Consider the following 16,382-nt stretch of genomic DNA (forward strand, 5'->3'; position numbering starts at 1 on the left):
CACAAGTGTGTGCCACGGGGCTGGCCCCTTTTTTGACATTTTTAAAGAGTCTAGGCCAATTATTTTGTAGGATGTCCCATATTCTGGAGTTGTCTCATTGTTTCCTAGTTATATTTGTTTTAATTATTTTCATTTGGCTCTTTCTAATTCATAATTCTAATAGTGGTACCACAATTGGGGCCTGTCTTGCCCTTTTTCTATTTACTATAGTCTTATTTTTAAAAGTGGAAGAGGATCAAAGATGAATATATTGGTTCTTACCTTGTTTGAGTTGCATTCTAGCTCTTACTGGGTATTTTCCAACCTAATTATTATTTTTGTGTATTGCCTTGACACTTTTGGAGGGAAGATAAGTATAGGGTATGGTTAAAAGGGCTATTAAATCCTTAGGGAATGTTTTGGTTAACTGTGTTTTTCCTAACTGTAATGTTAGTAAAGAACTCTTTTCGATCTTGCTTAGTATTGAGAAATTTTTAATAAAATGTATGAGTCCTTATATTTTAAGTAGAATCAAAAGAGGACTCTTTTCAGTACTTCAGTAATCATTTCTGAACATGAATTTCAGTGGCTCAGTACTTTTTTTTTGAGTCAATTTTGATTTATTGTAATGTTACATTCATAAGTTTAGAATCAATGAAAACAATGACATGGGCTATGTTCATAGAATGTACTGCAGTGAATGAAAGAGACAAGGCAGATCTTTATGTACAGACATGTAAATATCCCCAAGAAATATGAATTTATTTATTTTTTCCAGCTTTACTGAGATGTCATTGACATATAACATTGTGTAGGTTTAAGGTATACAACGTGATGATTTGGTATACATATATATTGCAAAATGATTACCACAATAAGGTTACTTAACACATCCATCACCTTACATAGTTACCTTTTTTGTGGGTGTGTTGAGAACTTTTAAGATTTATTCTAAGCAACTTCCAAGTATACAATACAGTATTGTTAATATAGTTATCATGCTGTACACTAAATTTCATATAGTCATCCTATAACTAGAAGTTTGCCTATGGCTCAATACACGGGATGTAGGGCACCTATAGTTTAAAGTGGGACAATTTTCTTTAAAACATAACACCATGATATTGGTTTGTTTTACTTCTTTTTCACGTAGGGGAATACAGAAAAATACCAGTTGATGAAGTATTAAATATTTGAAAAACTGATTATTTGAGGTTTTATTTTATGTTATTATACATGACTAATTTAATCCTAGGAATATTTACTGAATGTCAACATAGGACTTATTGTGCAGAGCATAGCCTTTGCTTGGCTCAGTCTAGTAGGGGAGACATAAAAGGTAAGCAGTGTTTCATCAGTAAATAATTTTTGAGCACCTAATGTGTACCAGACACAGTTCTGAAGCATTAGATAAGTCAGATACAATTCCTACCCACTAAAGGAATGTGCAGTCTTGTTGGTGAGTCAGACAAGGAAACCAGCCATTATAGCACAGGGAGGTGCATGTCATGACAGAGGAACAACCAGGAGACTCTGGGAGCCCAGGGATGGGAATCCAAATCAGACAGAGGTAAGGTGCTTGATCAGTGACAGTTAGCAAGGCAGAAAATCAAGGTCAAGGATATTCCAAGCTGAGGATTATTGAAAGAGAAATCTCAGAGGCAAAAAATGTGACCCATTTAGGGAATTGCAAAGAGATAAAGCTAAAGCAATGTTTCTCAAATGTGGTCCTCTGTCTGCTTGAGTCAGAATCATCTGGGAGTGAGTCTTAAACCCATAGGTGATTCTTAGCCTTCCAGGTGATTCTCACACTCACTAAAATCTGAGAAACCCTGGGCTAGAGTTAAGGGGCATGAAAAAGGAATGAAAATTGTAATATAGTGTATAGTGTAACATATGCTACATTAAAGGTATGCATAATATTCTATGATTAGACTACAAAACATTTTCATTTTAAGCCTGCTAATTCATATCCTTAAATAACTTGGTGAGGGGAGGGGACTGGGGAGAAGGGAGGGACATTACTGTAAATTGTCTCTTTATCCCTAGGTGATTCTAAAAACAATCAGTCTGTTAATCTTTTATTCATTGAATGTTTTTGTTTTTCTTTTAGTCCAAGGACAAAATGATGAGAGGCTCTCGCAGAGGATGTGTTAGACTCAGAGTGAGTATTTATTCATTGTTATGAAAACCAGTTTTGACAGAATGAAAAAAAAATGTTTTGATGGAGTCATGGAAGTCTAAATTTAGTTTAGTTTCCTTACTTAATTGTTGGGACAGGCAGCTAAGGCTCAGAGAGAAAAATAATTTCTCCAGGGTAACTGCTAGTCAGTACCAGAACTAGAGCTCAGTTCTTTTTTTTTTTTTAGATTTTATTTATTTATTTTTCCCCCCAAAGCCCCAGTAGATAGTTGTATGTCACAGCTGCACATCCCTCTAGTTGCGGTATGTGGGACGTGGCCTCAGCATGGCTGGAGAAGCGGCACGTCGGTGCGCGCCCAGGATCCGAACCTGGGCCGCCAGCAGTGGAGCGCGCGCACTTAACCGCTAAGCCACAGGGCCGGCCCTCTTTTTTTTTTTTTTAATGTGTTTTTTTTAATCAAGCTTTTCTTTTCTTTTCTTTCTTTCTTTCTTTATTTTTTCCCCCAAAGCCCCAGTAGATAGTTGTATGTCATAGTAGCACATCCTTCTAGTTGCAGTATGTGGGACGCGGCCTCAGCATGGCTGGAGAAGCGGTGCATCGGTGCATGCTCGGGATCCGAACCCTGGCCGCCAGCAGCGGAGCGCGCGCACTTAACCGCTAAGCCATGGCGCTGGCCCCTAGAACTCAGTTTTTTTGGCCGGTGATTTGATATTGTATCCATGACTTAATGCAGCTACTGATTTTTTTTTTAACCTCTATTTTACCGCCAGGGACAGGGGCTGGAAACTAAATGAGTTGTACTGTTGGTGGTAGAGTAAACAATAGGAAAAAAAACTGAAAAATCTCCACTTTTAGCTGCTTTTTTTTTCCTGTTCAACACTATTTAATAATGGTCTGTGTAGCAGTGATGTCCAGTAGAAATATAATATGAGCTACATATATAATTTAAAATTTTGTAGTAATCACATTTAAAAAGTAAAAACAAACAGATGAAATTAATTTTAATACATGTTTTGTTTAGGCCAGTATATCCAGACTATTATTATTTCAATATGTAATCAATAAAAAATTATTAATGGGATATTTTACTTTTTTTGTTCATACTAAGTCTTCAAAATCCATTGTGTCTTTTGCACTATTGCACATCTCAGTTCAGACTAGCTGCACCTGCACCTCAGGTGTCCATTAGCCACATGTGGCTAGTGGCTACCTTATTGGATAATGGAGGCCTATAGCTTCATGCTGCTTTTAATTTCTTGTTCAGTTTCCACCATTGGCCAAATAGCTAAAGGCAAGAAGGAATGCAGGATTGGGGACGCAGTTTCTAGTACTCCATTGTATCTAAAGAAGGGCCTACCTCTATCATAACTAGGTAAGTCAGCAGTTTCTAGTACTCCATTGTATCTAAAGAAGGGCCTACCTCTATCATAACTAGGTAAGTCAGCTTCTAGTAGCCTTTTCTTCTTCAGGCTCCTGTTGCTTTCTTTCTGCCATCTTTTTTCTGCATCCTTACTTTTTTTTTTTTTTTTCTTTTAAAATAAATTTTATTGAGGTATATTTTACAAACAATCAGATACATCCATTTCAAATATACAGCTTGGTGAGATTTGACAAATGTGTACACTCATGTAACTACCACCACGTCAAGATACAGGACATTTCCATCACCCATCACCATCCCTTGTGCCCCTTACTGCATCCTTACTTTTGAAGATGTGAATGTATTTGGTAAACATATTATTGCCTTTATTAGCAGTAGCTAATTGGTAGAAATGGGAGTTAACTCTAAGAGAGAAATCAAATTCTAATGGAAAAATTCTGATGCTGAGATAGGAGTAAATATGGTGAATTTGCAGGATGGAAATGAGGTCTGTTTTCAACAGATGATGTATATGTGATAGCATAAAGATTTTTAGAATTTGAACTTATTATACTGTTTACTGTTTTTTTCTTTCCTCTGGTTTCTCTTTTACCTTCGTGGTTTAATTGCTTTTCTAAGCACTTGCTATTGACCTCAGTCACCACTCAGTCTGATATTAACTGCTTTCTTGGCTTGAGATAAACTCAGTAGTGAGACTTTAGCAGAGCTGCATTGAGACAGCTCTTCAGTTGAATTCAGTCTGGATGTGGGCCACTGTCTGTTACATTTAATGCACTATTTTTTTCTCTTAAAAAAAGCTTAATTAATTATTAACCCTTGTGACTACCACCCAGGTTAAGAAATAGAATTTTGCCAGCTACCCCTAAATCCTCTCTGTGTACTCCATTCAAATTACAGGCCCCTCCCTGTTTCCTAAAGTAACCACTGTTCTATTATAGTAATCACTTCTTGGATTTGCATTCCTAAATCCTATATTTTTACATTGCCCGTTTAAAAAATTTTGATATCTTTTGTTTGCAATTTATCTATTGAAGAATCTAGACCTTTTGACCTGTAGGAGTTTTCCATAGTGTAGATTTTACTGATTGCATACTGGTGCAATTTAGCATGTTCCTCTGTCTCTGCTTTTTCTGCAAATTGGCAGCTGGATTCAGAGACTGGATCAGACTCAGGTTTGATCCCTTTGGCAAGACTATTGGTGGTGGTGTGTTCTTCTATCAAGAGCACATAATGTCTGGTTTTTGCTCTTTATTCGTATTAGCAGCTATTGATGCTCAGTTACCTAGATCCATTAACTCATTTGGGGGTTGCAAAATTATGTTATTTTATCATGTTGTTTAAATTTTTATCAGAAATAATCATATAAGGAAACACTTTTCTTCATCTATTATTTGGTTACTCAATGGTACAATTCAAATAGAGAGGATAAATGCTTGATTATTTCCTTTTACTTACCCAATTTTCAAGATAATGAATTGACTTAAAACAACAGTCGTTGATATATATATCCAAAGGAACTGAAAGCAGAGACTCTAACAGATATTTGTATACCCATGTTCTTATAAGCTTTACTCACAATAGCCTAGAGATGGAAGCAACCGGTTGTCCATTCGGTAGATGAATGGATAAACAAAGTGTGGTATATATATATACAATGGAATATTATAGTCTTTAAAAAGGAAGGAAATTCTGACACATGCTACAACATGGGTGAACCTTAAGGACATTATACTAAGTGAAATAAGCCAGTCACAAAAAAGACAAATACTGTATAGTTCTACTTATATGAGGTATCTAGAGTAGTCAAATTCATGGAGACAGAAAGTAGAATAGTGGTTTCCAGGGGTTGGGAGGAAGGGGGAGTTCCTTGTGTAAATGGATACAGAGTTTCAGTTTGGGAAGGTGAAAAAGTTCTGGAGATGAATAGTGGTAATGGTTGCACAACACTGTGAATGTACTTAATGCTACTAAACTGAACACTTAAAAATGTTTGAATGGTAAATTTTATGTTATGTGTATTTTACCACAATTTAAAAACTCCCACCCATTTATTATCTCACAGTTCTGCAGATCAGACATCTCAGAAGGGTTGTCTGCTTAGAGTCTCACAAGGCTGAAATGAAGGTATTCACCAGGTTGGGCTCTTATCCGGAGGCTCCGAGGAAGAATTTAAGGGAGAATCTGCTTCCAAGCTCATTCGGTTGTTGGCAGAATTCAGCTCCTTGTGGTTGTAGGACTGAGGTCCTCGTTTTCTCGCTGGCTGTCAGCTGAGATCTGCTCTCAACTTCCAGAGGCTGCATGTACTCCTTGTCATGTGGCCCCTCCATCTTCAAGTCAGCATGATAAATCAAAGCCTTCTAGTGCTTTGAATCTCTCTGACTTCCCATTCTGCTATCAGCTGCAGAAAACACTCTGCTTTTAAAAGGCCTCATTTGATTAGATTAGATTACACCCACCAGATAATTTCCCTTTTGCCATATAATCAATAACTCCAGTGATAATTCATCCTATAATATAATCACTCCAGTGATAATTCATCCTATAACATAATCACTCCAGTGATAATTCATCCTATAGCATAATCACTGCAGTGATATCACATTTACAGTTTCCACCCACTCAAAGGAGAGGAGATTATACAGGGACGGGGTCATCTAGGGTCATTTTTAGAATTCTACCTGCCACACAGCATGACGAAGAAGCAGACATACCTGTGTTTGAGTCACATTTTTGCTTTTTGTTTTGTTGACTGGAAGAGGGAAGCTATATGTAAACTTCCTGGGCTTGAATTTTCTCTTCTTCAAAGTGGGGATTATAATATGCTTGCAGAATTTTTTTCAGGATTAGGCACTTGGCACACAGATGGAAGCTTTTAATTAGTAGTGTGTATATGTATGTATGTATGTTTTAAGAGGCTTTGTGGTATTTTCAAAAAACTGGACTGTCATTTGGCTTCCTATTTAAGAAACATCTGGAAAGTTTGTTTACAATATAGGTTCCCAAGTCCCACTCTCTAGACGTACTGTTTACTGTCTGGAACCTTTATTTTTAAACAGATTCTCTAGGTGATTGTGTTGTGCAGCCAAGTTTGAGACCACTAGTGTAGTAGAAAGAATCAGAGAGACGTAGGACTGAATCTCACTCAGCTCTGCCCTTTAGTGCCTCCATGTCACTGGGCATACTTCTTAACCTCTATAAAGATAACATTATATAACTTGCAGGGTTGTGAGGCATAGCAATTATGTATGTACGGAGTTTGGCACGTAATACACATCCATTGAGTGATAAGTGCTATGGATGATGATGATGATGACAATGGTAGTGATAAATAATGCATCTATCATCCAGATTCCAAATGAGCTTAATGAGCTATTGTTGACCCCACTACAGATCTCTCCCCCTTCTCCATCCATCCCATCCTTTGTTCCAGCAACACTATGCTTCTTCGTGTTCCCTCACTGTGTTTCTTCATTCCTCATTGCTTCTGACATATATTATTTTTTAATGTCAGGAATGTTCTGTGCCTTTATCTGGTGAGCTCATCATTTAAGAGACTTTTCAAATGTTGCTTCTTCTGTGAAGGCTTTCTGATCCACATCCTTCCAACAGGTTTGGTCCTCCCCTCCTCCTCTACCTTTTCATAACGTTTGTCACTTACAGCAATGAAAGTACTTATTGCATGGTATTACCTGTTAACTTGTCTGTTTTCCCTGCTCAATAGTGAGTTCCCATCCACTGTCGCAAGTGCTTGGTACATAGTAAATAGGTACTCAAAAAGTGCTTATGGATTTTATGTATTTATAAAAACAATGAATAAAGGTTGGGGAATTTGCCTTTACTATAGTTTACATTAAAAAAAAGGAAAAACTTTTGAAGTTATTTATCTTAAACACAACATGAGCCAGTGGTTTGATGTGTTTTCTAAAAAACAAAGCAAAACACCCATGTGGTTTTGGCTACATAAAAGGAGAATGGGGAAAGGAAGCAGTGGTTATTGAGCAAGCTCTTTGGATCAGGCACTGTGCTGGACGATTTTCACTTGTATTCCCCTGGTAACTCTGTCAAGTAAATAGTGTTATTTCATTTTACAAATGAGGAGACTGAGACTTAAGTTACTTTTAGTAATTTACCAAGATCACACAGTTAGTAAATGGTGAATATGGGATTGACCTTGGGTCTGTCTCATTCCAAAACCTTGTTCAGTCCTTAATGTTACAAGGCTACTATTCTTCTTGACCAGAAGAGTTAATGCCAACACCCTGATGTGTTGTTGCAAGGCAGTATATAACTAGTGGAGGAAAGCAGAAGAGTGAAAAATCATTTCCTTCCTGTCTTTCTTTGTGTTGGTGGCAAAGTGCGTGCCACTAGATGGTGCCCTTGCCTTGATGGAAAAGTAAAATATTGGTTGAGTCCTGGGGTCTGATTTTTCCCCCCATACGCTAGCCCCAAGTGAAATATTGACATCTCCAGGTAATATCTGCAAAATGAAAAAGTAGTAACGTTAAAGAGGCAGTGTGGGGTAGAGACAAGAACAGGCCATATATGAAATGGAATTCAAATCCAGATTCTGCCACTTATTAGCTTTGTGACTTCAGGCAGCTCATCTATTCAGCCCTGAGTCCTATTTTCTTTTTTCTTTTTCTTTTTTGAGGAAGATCAGCCCTGAGCTAGCATCCATGCTAATCCTCCTCTTTTTGCTGAGGAAGACCGGCTCTGAGCTGATATCTATTGCCAATCCTCCTCCTTTTTTTTTTTTTTTTTTCCCTCAAAAGCCCCAGTAGATAGTTGTATGTCATAGTTGCACATCCTTCTAGTTGCTGTATGTGGGACATGGCCCCAGCATGGCCGGAGAAGCGGTGCGTCTGTGCGCGCCTGGGATCCGAACCCGGGCCGCTGGTAGCGGAGCATGTGCACTTAACCACTGAGCCGTGGGGCCAGCCCAAAGTCCTATTTTCTTTATCTCTGGAATGGGTATCATGCTATTTACTCACAGAATTATGAATTTTAAATTAATTTATGTATTAAAAAGTATCCAAACACAGTGTTCTGTGTTCAGATTCTTAATAAATAGTAGTTATTGTTGTAATTAATAATTACCATTGATAAGATCAATCTCAGATTCTGAAGAATTCCACAGGGGCTTAGGAATCACCAAAGTAAGGTGAATTATATTCAAGAAAGTTTTAATGCTAAATATATTGTGAATTTTTGAAAACTTTTAATCCATATGTGACTTAAAGTAACTCTTTTTTTACCCAGTCCAATGAAGCCGAGTACTCCATTTATCTATTGTGCTGGGCATCAGAGCTGACTGATACCCTGAGGGATGTGTCATCTGTTCTCTTCTCTGTTAGTCCATCACGGGAGAGGTCAGCAGTGTACCTTGACAGATTTATTAATAGTTGTAGCACTGACTTCTTCTGCTAGTACCTTATTTCATTGATTCTATATTATTTTTCGTATCTGATATTTTTTCACGTCTCTGGCATTGGATGCATCTTATAATCATTGACATCTTAAAATAGATGAAAGAAGGTATTATTTTTAGGTTAATATATGACCTTAAGAATGTCCTTCCCCTTCATTTCCTTAGATCTACATCTTATAAGAACTTTTGTCAGTTGTCTTGTCATTTCATTATGAAAAATTACTCTATTGATTTCTGCCTTTTTAAAAAATTTTACTTTTATTTATTTATTTATTTTGAGGAAGATTGGCCCTGAGCTAACATCTGTTGCCAATCTTCTCCCTTTTTTCCTTTTTTCTCCCCAAAGCCCCAGTAGGTAGTTGTATGTCATAGTTATACATCCTTCTACTTGCTCTATGTGGGATGCGGCCTCAGCATGGCTTGATGAGCCATGCGTAGGTCCACACCCAGGATCTGAACCAGCGAACCCCCGGCTGCCGAAGTGGAATACGTGGACTTAACTGCTACGCACTGGGCCAGCCCCTGATTTCTGCCTTTTTTGTTAAACTCAGTAGCTTTTTTCCAAGTGTCATTTCTTCTCTATGAATTTGACACTGGAAATGTCCTCTCTTGGGCATTTATTAATCTTTTATTAAACATTTATTTAATCTCTATAATTGGAATATAGATGTCATTAGTGCTATATTTTCTGAATGTTTATAATATTTCATAATTACAAATTAAAAATTAGATAAAAAAGAAAGTGATGGAAAAAGATGTCCCAGGAAAATGTTAAACAAAAGAAAGCTAGGAAACAGTATTAATATCAGACATAATAGACTCTAAGAAAAGAAATTAAAATTGTTATGGAAAAAGAGAAGACCAAAAACCCACTATCACATAGATAACATTCTTTGACAACAGTGGAATAAATTAGAAATCCCTTAACAAAACAGTAGCCACTCACCGCCTCACACACAACTTCTAAATAATTCATTGGTGAAAGTAGAAATCATAATGGAAATTATGAAATATTTAAACCTGAATGATAATGAAAGGACCACATGTTAGAACTGCATCTAAGGCAGTCTGTGATTTATAGTCTTAAATGAATATATTATAAAACAGAGATTGAAAATGAATGAGCTAAGCAGCTAAATTAAATTAATCAGCAAAAGGAAAAAGTAGTGATAAAGAAAGTAGAAAGAAGGAAATAACGAAATTTTTAGACCAGAGTCCCTTATTAATGTAGATGTCAAAATCCTGAACAAAATACAGCAAGCTATACACAGTAATGTATAAACAAAAAGTATTATGACCAAATAGAGTTTATTCTGGGAATACTAGGATGCTAATTTTAAATTAATTGAAGTAATTTACCATATTAACAGATTAAAAGAGGAAAACTACATGACCATCTGAATAAATGCAGAAGAAGTGATGAATAAAATGAAACGTGCATTCAAGATTAAGCAAGCTAGGAATAGAAGAGAATATTCTTACCTTGTTAAGGGGTATTTGCTACAATGCTACAGTGTACTTAATAGTGAAATAGTAGAAGCAGTCTCTTTAAAATCAGCAGCAAGATAGAGGTGTCTGCTTTTGCTGCCTCTTTAAATATTGGACTCTGGCGGTCCTAGTAAATGCTGTAAGACAAGATACAAAAGATATAAGGCTTAGAAAGAAGAGTCAAAATTAGTATTTGCAGATGATGTTTCTGTTAACTGTACTAGAGGTGGTGGTAAACATATAACGTAAGAATAACAAACAAAAGAATTCAAAGAAAAAGGATTAGAAGAGAAGAATAAAACATTATTGGTATTTGCAGATGATATGATTGTCCACGTAAAAATATCCACAAGAATCTACAGAAAAACTATTTGAATGACTAACCTTCAGCAGAGTTTTTGTATATGAAATCAATATGCAGAAAACACTTAGTATTCCTCTATTTGACCCACAAACAATTAGAAAAAAGTTATTTAAAAAATTCTATTTATAATAGTAACAAGAGCTCTAAATTACCTGGGAATATATTTTACAAGATAAATGCTTTCCTTTTATGGAGAAAAGCTATAAAACATCATTGAAAGACTAAAGGAAAATCTGAATATAGAAAAAGCTGTATCCTATTCCTGCCTATTAGACTCAAATCATGTATGTGTTTATTTCCTCTAAATTAATCTATAGACACATGTGATTCTAGTCAGAACCACAATTAGGCTTATAAGAGAACTTGAAATGATTCTAAAAGTCATTTAAAATGGTAAAGGGGCAAGACAGTTTTGAAGAATAAGGAGTTGGGGGACTTGCCATTCCAAATATTAAGACTTTTTATGAAACTATGGTAATTTAAATGATATGGTGTTAGTATAAGGCAAAGATGTAGGTCAGTGGCACAGAAGAGAAAGCTCAGAGATAGAACCACACATCTGTGGGAATTTGGTATATGACAGCATTACAGATCAGACACTATCACTCAGTAAGTGAAGCTGGATCAATTGGCTGTCCATATGGAAAAAATAGAATTACTCCCTACCTCATGCTGTATGCAAAAATAAATTCCAGAGGTATTAAAGGTATGAAATGGAAATTTATATTTTTAAGAGTGTATGGAAGAATGTCTTTATGATATTAGGACTGAGGAGGATATCTTAAAGCACAAACCATGATAGAAAAGATTGGTAGATTTGACAACATTCAAATTTTAAAACCTTTGAACAAAAACAAAACAAAACACTACAGTCAAAAAGAAAGACAACCCTTGGACAGGAGAGAAAATATTTACAATACATACAACTGACAAAGAATTAATATCCAGAATATATAAAGAACTCCTACAAATCAATGAAAAAGAAAACCCAAAAGGACACATACAAATCAGTTAAAAAAAAAAAAAAAAAAAAAAAAAAGAATGCCCCAAAAGAAAATGTACAAAGGATACGTACACTCAATTCATGTAAGGGGAAATTAGAATGGCAATAAATGTGACTAGATTTTTATTCTCAGTGATGTTAGAGAATGCAAGTTAAAACCCCGGTAAGATTGCATTTTCATGAGATTGCCAAGGATTTATAAAATCTCATTGTACCTAGCGTTGGCCATTGATTGGGGCTATAGGAACTCGCATACAGTACTGGTGAGGATGTAAATCAGTACAACTGCTTAGAAGAGCAGTGTTGCAGTATTTAGTAAAGTTGAAGGTATGCCCAACTCTACGTAAAAATGGAACTCTATTACATTTTAGAATGTATGTTTGACATTTTCTTGTAGAAATGTTGCCAGAAGACATATACAGTGATAGTTATTGCTGCATTATTGGAATAGGAAACATTAAAAATAACCTAAATGGGGCCAGCCCAGTTGCGTAGTGGTTAAGTTCGTGCGCTCCGCTTTGGCAGCCTGGGGTTCACAGGTTTGGATCCTGGACATGGACCTACGCACCACTCATCAAGCCATGCTGTGGAGGCATCCCATATACAAAATAGAGGAAGATGGGCACAGATGTTAGCTCAAGACCAATCTTCCTCAGCAAAGAGGGAGATTGGCAACGGATGTCAGCTCATGGCCAAGCTTCCTCACACACACAGACACACACAAAATAACCTAAATGTTCTACTCAGGGAAATTGATACATTGTGATATACTTATATAATAGATAAAATGTATACATATATTCTCAACATGGATAGTGTGTGTGTATGTATGTACACATACACACATATATTCTCTACATAGTGTATATATATATACTCAATATAATATGGATATATATGTATTTTTTTTCTGACACGAATAAACCTGAACACAATATTGAGTGAAAAAAGCAAAGCAAATTCTTCACTGCTCTATGACTAGTGCCTAGAAAATTCAATAAATACTGTTGAATCAATAAATGACGCTAGAGCAGGTCCTCCATGCAGCAGCATCTTTAGTAGGCAGGCTGGACCTTGAGCCTTCCTGCTTTCTTCTGTAGTGTTGATTCCTCCCTCTCCCCTCTAGACTATGTGCTCTTCCAGGGCTTATCCGTATTTATATTCCCTGGCTATTACTGTTCCTGGCCCAGAATAGGTGTTTAGTAAGTGTGTTGAAGTAATTAGTGAATATTGCCTATTATAACAATGTCCTATTAAGAAAGGGCTTAGGATCGGGAGTTGTAAGACTTGAATTCTTTTGTTTTTTAGTTGTAGGACCTTGGGCAAATTTTTTTTTTTACTTTCTGAGTCTCAGTTTTCTGATTTCTAAAGAAGAGTAATACCTGTTCTGCCTAAATCTCAGAGAGCATATTTAAATGTGTCATCTGAATGTAAGATAGACTTCTAATATCATTTCAGCAGTGAGGGAAAGTATGTGGTTGTGGAGTTACAGTGGGAGTAGCTGAGCTATGTATTCTTAGCGCTGTCTACGTTCCTTTTAGGAGATATGTGAGCAATCTATGTCTCAGAGGAATCATTATTCCTTTTTTATTATCTTTGGAGCCAGTTTACCAGCCCACTTTTCTCTTCTTACAAGGGAAGATTGGCCCTAAAATAGCCAGAATTCTGTTTTTTCCAAGCCATGAGAGCAAAACTGTGTTTGGCAGCAGAACTATGATTCATGTCTGAAGTATGTCTGTGTGTGTAGAAGAAAGGAGAGCTTGGCCATGAGCTAACATCCGTTCCCAAGACTGTGCAGCTCCAGTTAACTTTCTGCTGAGAACTTGGATAGTGTGACCCTCGAGCAGTGGGCACCTTGGTCAGCCTAAGTACTGATAGACCCGAAAGGTTGACCATCTGAAACCTTCAGAAGAAAAATCTTGAGAAGTCACTGAAAGATATATGTTGGCACAGTGGGTCATAAAAGCAGGGCTGAAATAAAATCTTTGATATTTTGGTGGGTTAACATAACAAAGAACTTTGCTTAACAATAAATACTGTTACATATATGGATTATCAAAGGTAGTTTTACCTTACTAGATGTAAAAAATAGGTAGTATAAACCCAGATAAGGGGAGAGGAAGGATGTTTCAGGCAGGGGGAACATGTGTAAAGGTGTGGTGGTGCAAGAGAGCTTGGGGCAATTGGTAAACCTCAAGCTCCTCAAGTGTAGAATTTGATGAGAGATGAGACTGGAGAGGTGGGCATGGAGCAGATCACTGAGAGCCTTGTAGGCTAGGCAATGGCAGAGTGACCATGTCCCCTAAACTGTGACACTCTTGGGAGTGAAAGGGAGATCTATTCATTATTATGCCAGGATAACAGGAATAATCCAGAACTGTCCCCAGGCAAACCAGGTCATACAGTCACCTTATATGAAGGTGAAGAAGAGCCGTTGACGTGGTTATGTATCCTACAAGGAATGTAAGGTTAAAATAAATTTTAGGTAGTAGGCTTGGACAAATCTAAATAATAATCTTGATTGGAAGGGAATGAGAGAGGTGGGCCAATTGCTAGATGAGGATGTGTAATTGGAAAGGATTGTTGTTGTTAAAGAGAGTGAAGACTTGAGCATGTGTAAATGCGGTTAGGAAAGAGCCAGTACAGAGAGAGAAAAGTTGAAAATTGGTAGAGTAAGAGACGTGAGGAATGGTGATAGCGGATGGAGCCCCTTTTCCATTATGACAAGAGGAAAGGAAGTAAGAATGGGTATAGAGGCAGATGAATCTTCAGGTGAGAGGGCATAGCAGGTTTAGAATTCCTACCCAATGAGTGCTTACGTTGTTGTTGGGCATTCAAGGAAAGTAGAAGAGGTTTTAAATAGCTACAGTGGATGATGAGAGAGAGACTAATAACAAGACAGGGATACCTCCATCACCACTTATATATAACATTTTCTGCCACTCTAGTGGCAGTCTTAAACCAGGTAGTCCTAGCCAATGAATAAAGCAAGAAAAAGAAATATAAGGTATAAGGATTGCAGTAGAAGAAATAAAACTATTATTATTCACAGCAACTTAATTGAGCATACAGAAAATCCAAAAGAATCTACAGATATACTAAGTGAATTTAGCAAGATTACTGGATACAAGGTCACTATATGAAAATAAATTGTATTTCAGTATACCAGCATCTAGTAATCAGAAAATGATTTTTTTATTGATGTTTTAATAGTTTATAACATTGTGAAATTTTGAAGATTTTTATTTATTTATTTTCTCCCCCCAAAGCCCCAGTAGATAGATAGTTGTATGTCATAGCTGCACATCCTTCTAGTTGCTGTATGTGGGACTCAGCCTCAGGATGGACGGAGAAGTGGTGCCTCGGTGCGCGCCCGGGACCCGAACCCCGGGTCACCAGCATCGGAGCGCGTGCACCTAACCACCAAGCCATGAGGCCGGCCCCCATTGTGAAATTTTGGGTTGTACATTTTTGTTTGTCCATCACCATATATATGTCTCCCTTCACCCCTTGTGCCCACCCTCTACCCCCATTGCCCCTGGTAACCACAGTACAGTTTTCTCTGTCCATGTCTTGGTTTATATTCCACATATGCGTGAGATCATACAGTGTTTGTCTTTCTCTTTCTGGCTTATTTCGGTTAACATAATACCCTCCAGGCCCATCCATGTTGTTGCAAATGGGACGATTTTGTCTTTTTTTATGGCTGAGTAGTATTCCCTTGTATATATATACCACATCTTCTTGATCCAGTCATCAGTCAAGGGACATTTAGGTTGCTTCCACTTCTTGGCTATAGTGAATAATGCTGCAATGAACATAGGGGTGCGTAAGCCTCTTTGGATTGTTGATTTCAGGTTCGTTGGATAGATTCCCAGTGGTGGGATGGCTGGGTCATAGGGTATTTCTATTTTTAATTCTTTGAGGAATCTCCATACCGTTTTCCATAGAGGCTGCACAAGTTTGCATTCCTACCAGCTGTGTATGAGGGTTCCTGTTTCTCCACATCCTCTCCAACATTTGTTGTTTTTTGTCTTGGTGATTATAGCCATTCTAACGGGCGTGAGGTGATATCTTAGTGTTGTTTTGATTTGCATTTTCCCTGATGATTAGTGATGTTGAACATCTTTTCATGTGCCTATTGGCCATCTCTATATCTTCTTTGGAGAAGTGTCTGTTCATTTCCTCTGCCCATTTTTTGATCGGGTTGTTTGTTTTTTGTTGTTCAGTTGTGTGAGTTCTCTATATATTATGGAGATTAACCCCTTGTCAGATATATGTTTTGCAAATAGAAAATGAATTTTTAAAAATAGAGAACATTTATCATAGCATCCAAAACATTAACTACTTAGGAAGAAATATTAATAAAAGATGAGCAAGACTTCTATTTAGAAAACTATAAACACTATTGAAATTAAAAAAGACCTAAATAAATGGCAATCCCAGTTTGCTCCCAGTCAGTCCAGTCAGAATCCTAGCTGATGTGTGTGTGTGTATAACTTGTTCAGCTGACTCTAAAATTGAAAAAGGGCCAAGAATACCCACTTATGATTCCTGCCTTCTCAGCCAACAAACAGACCCTAGGAAATATGTGAC

General features: G+C 37.0%; 1 protein-coding gene across 3 annotated transcripts in view; it reads left to right on the forward strand.

Moving 5' to 3' along the window:
- The window catches only part of OSBPL9 (oxysterol binding protein like 9), a 176,015-nt gene that overhangs the window by 34,873 nt on the left and 124,760 nt on the right, over positions 1-16,382 (forward strand). For all 3 annotated transcript variants that reach the window (XM_058552391.1, XM_058552392.1, XM_058552393.1), the window contains exon 2: positions 2,093-2,143. In XM_058552391.1, coding sequence (XP_058408374.1) covers positions 2,093-2,143 — 51 coding nt within the window. The remainder of the gene's footprint in view (positions 1-2,092; positions 2,144-16,382) is intronic.

This window comes from Diceros bicornis, chromosome 13 (genome assembly GCF_020826845.1).
Source record: "Diceros bicornis minor isolate mBicDic1 chromosome 13, mDicBic1.mat.cur, whole genome shotgun sequence".
NCBI lineage: Eukaryota > Metazoa > Chordata > Mammalia > Perissodactyla > Rhinocerotidae > Diceros > Diceros bicornis.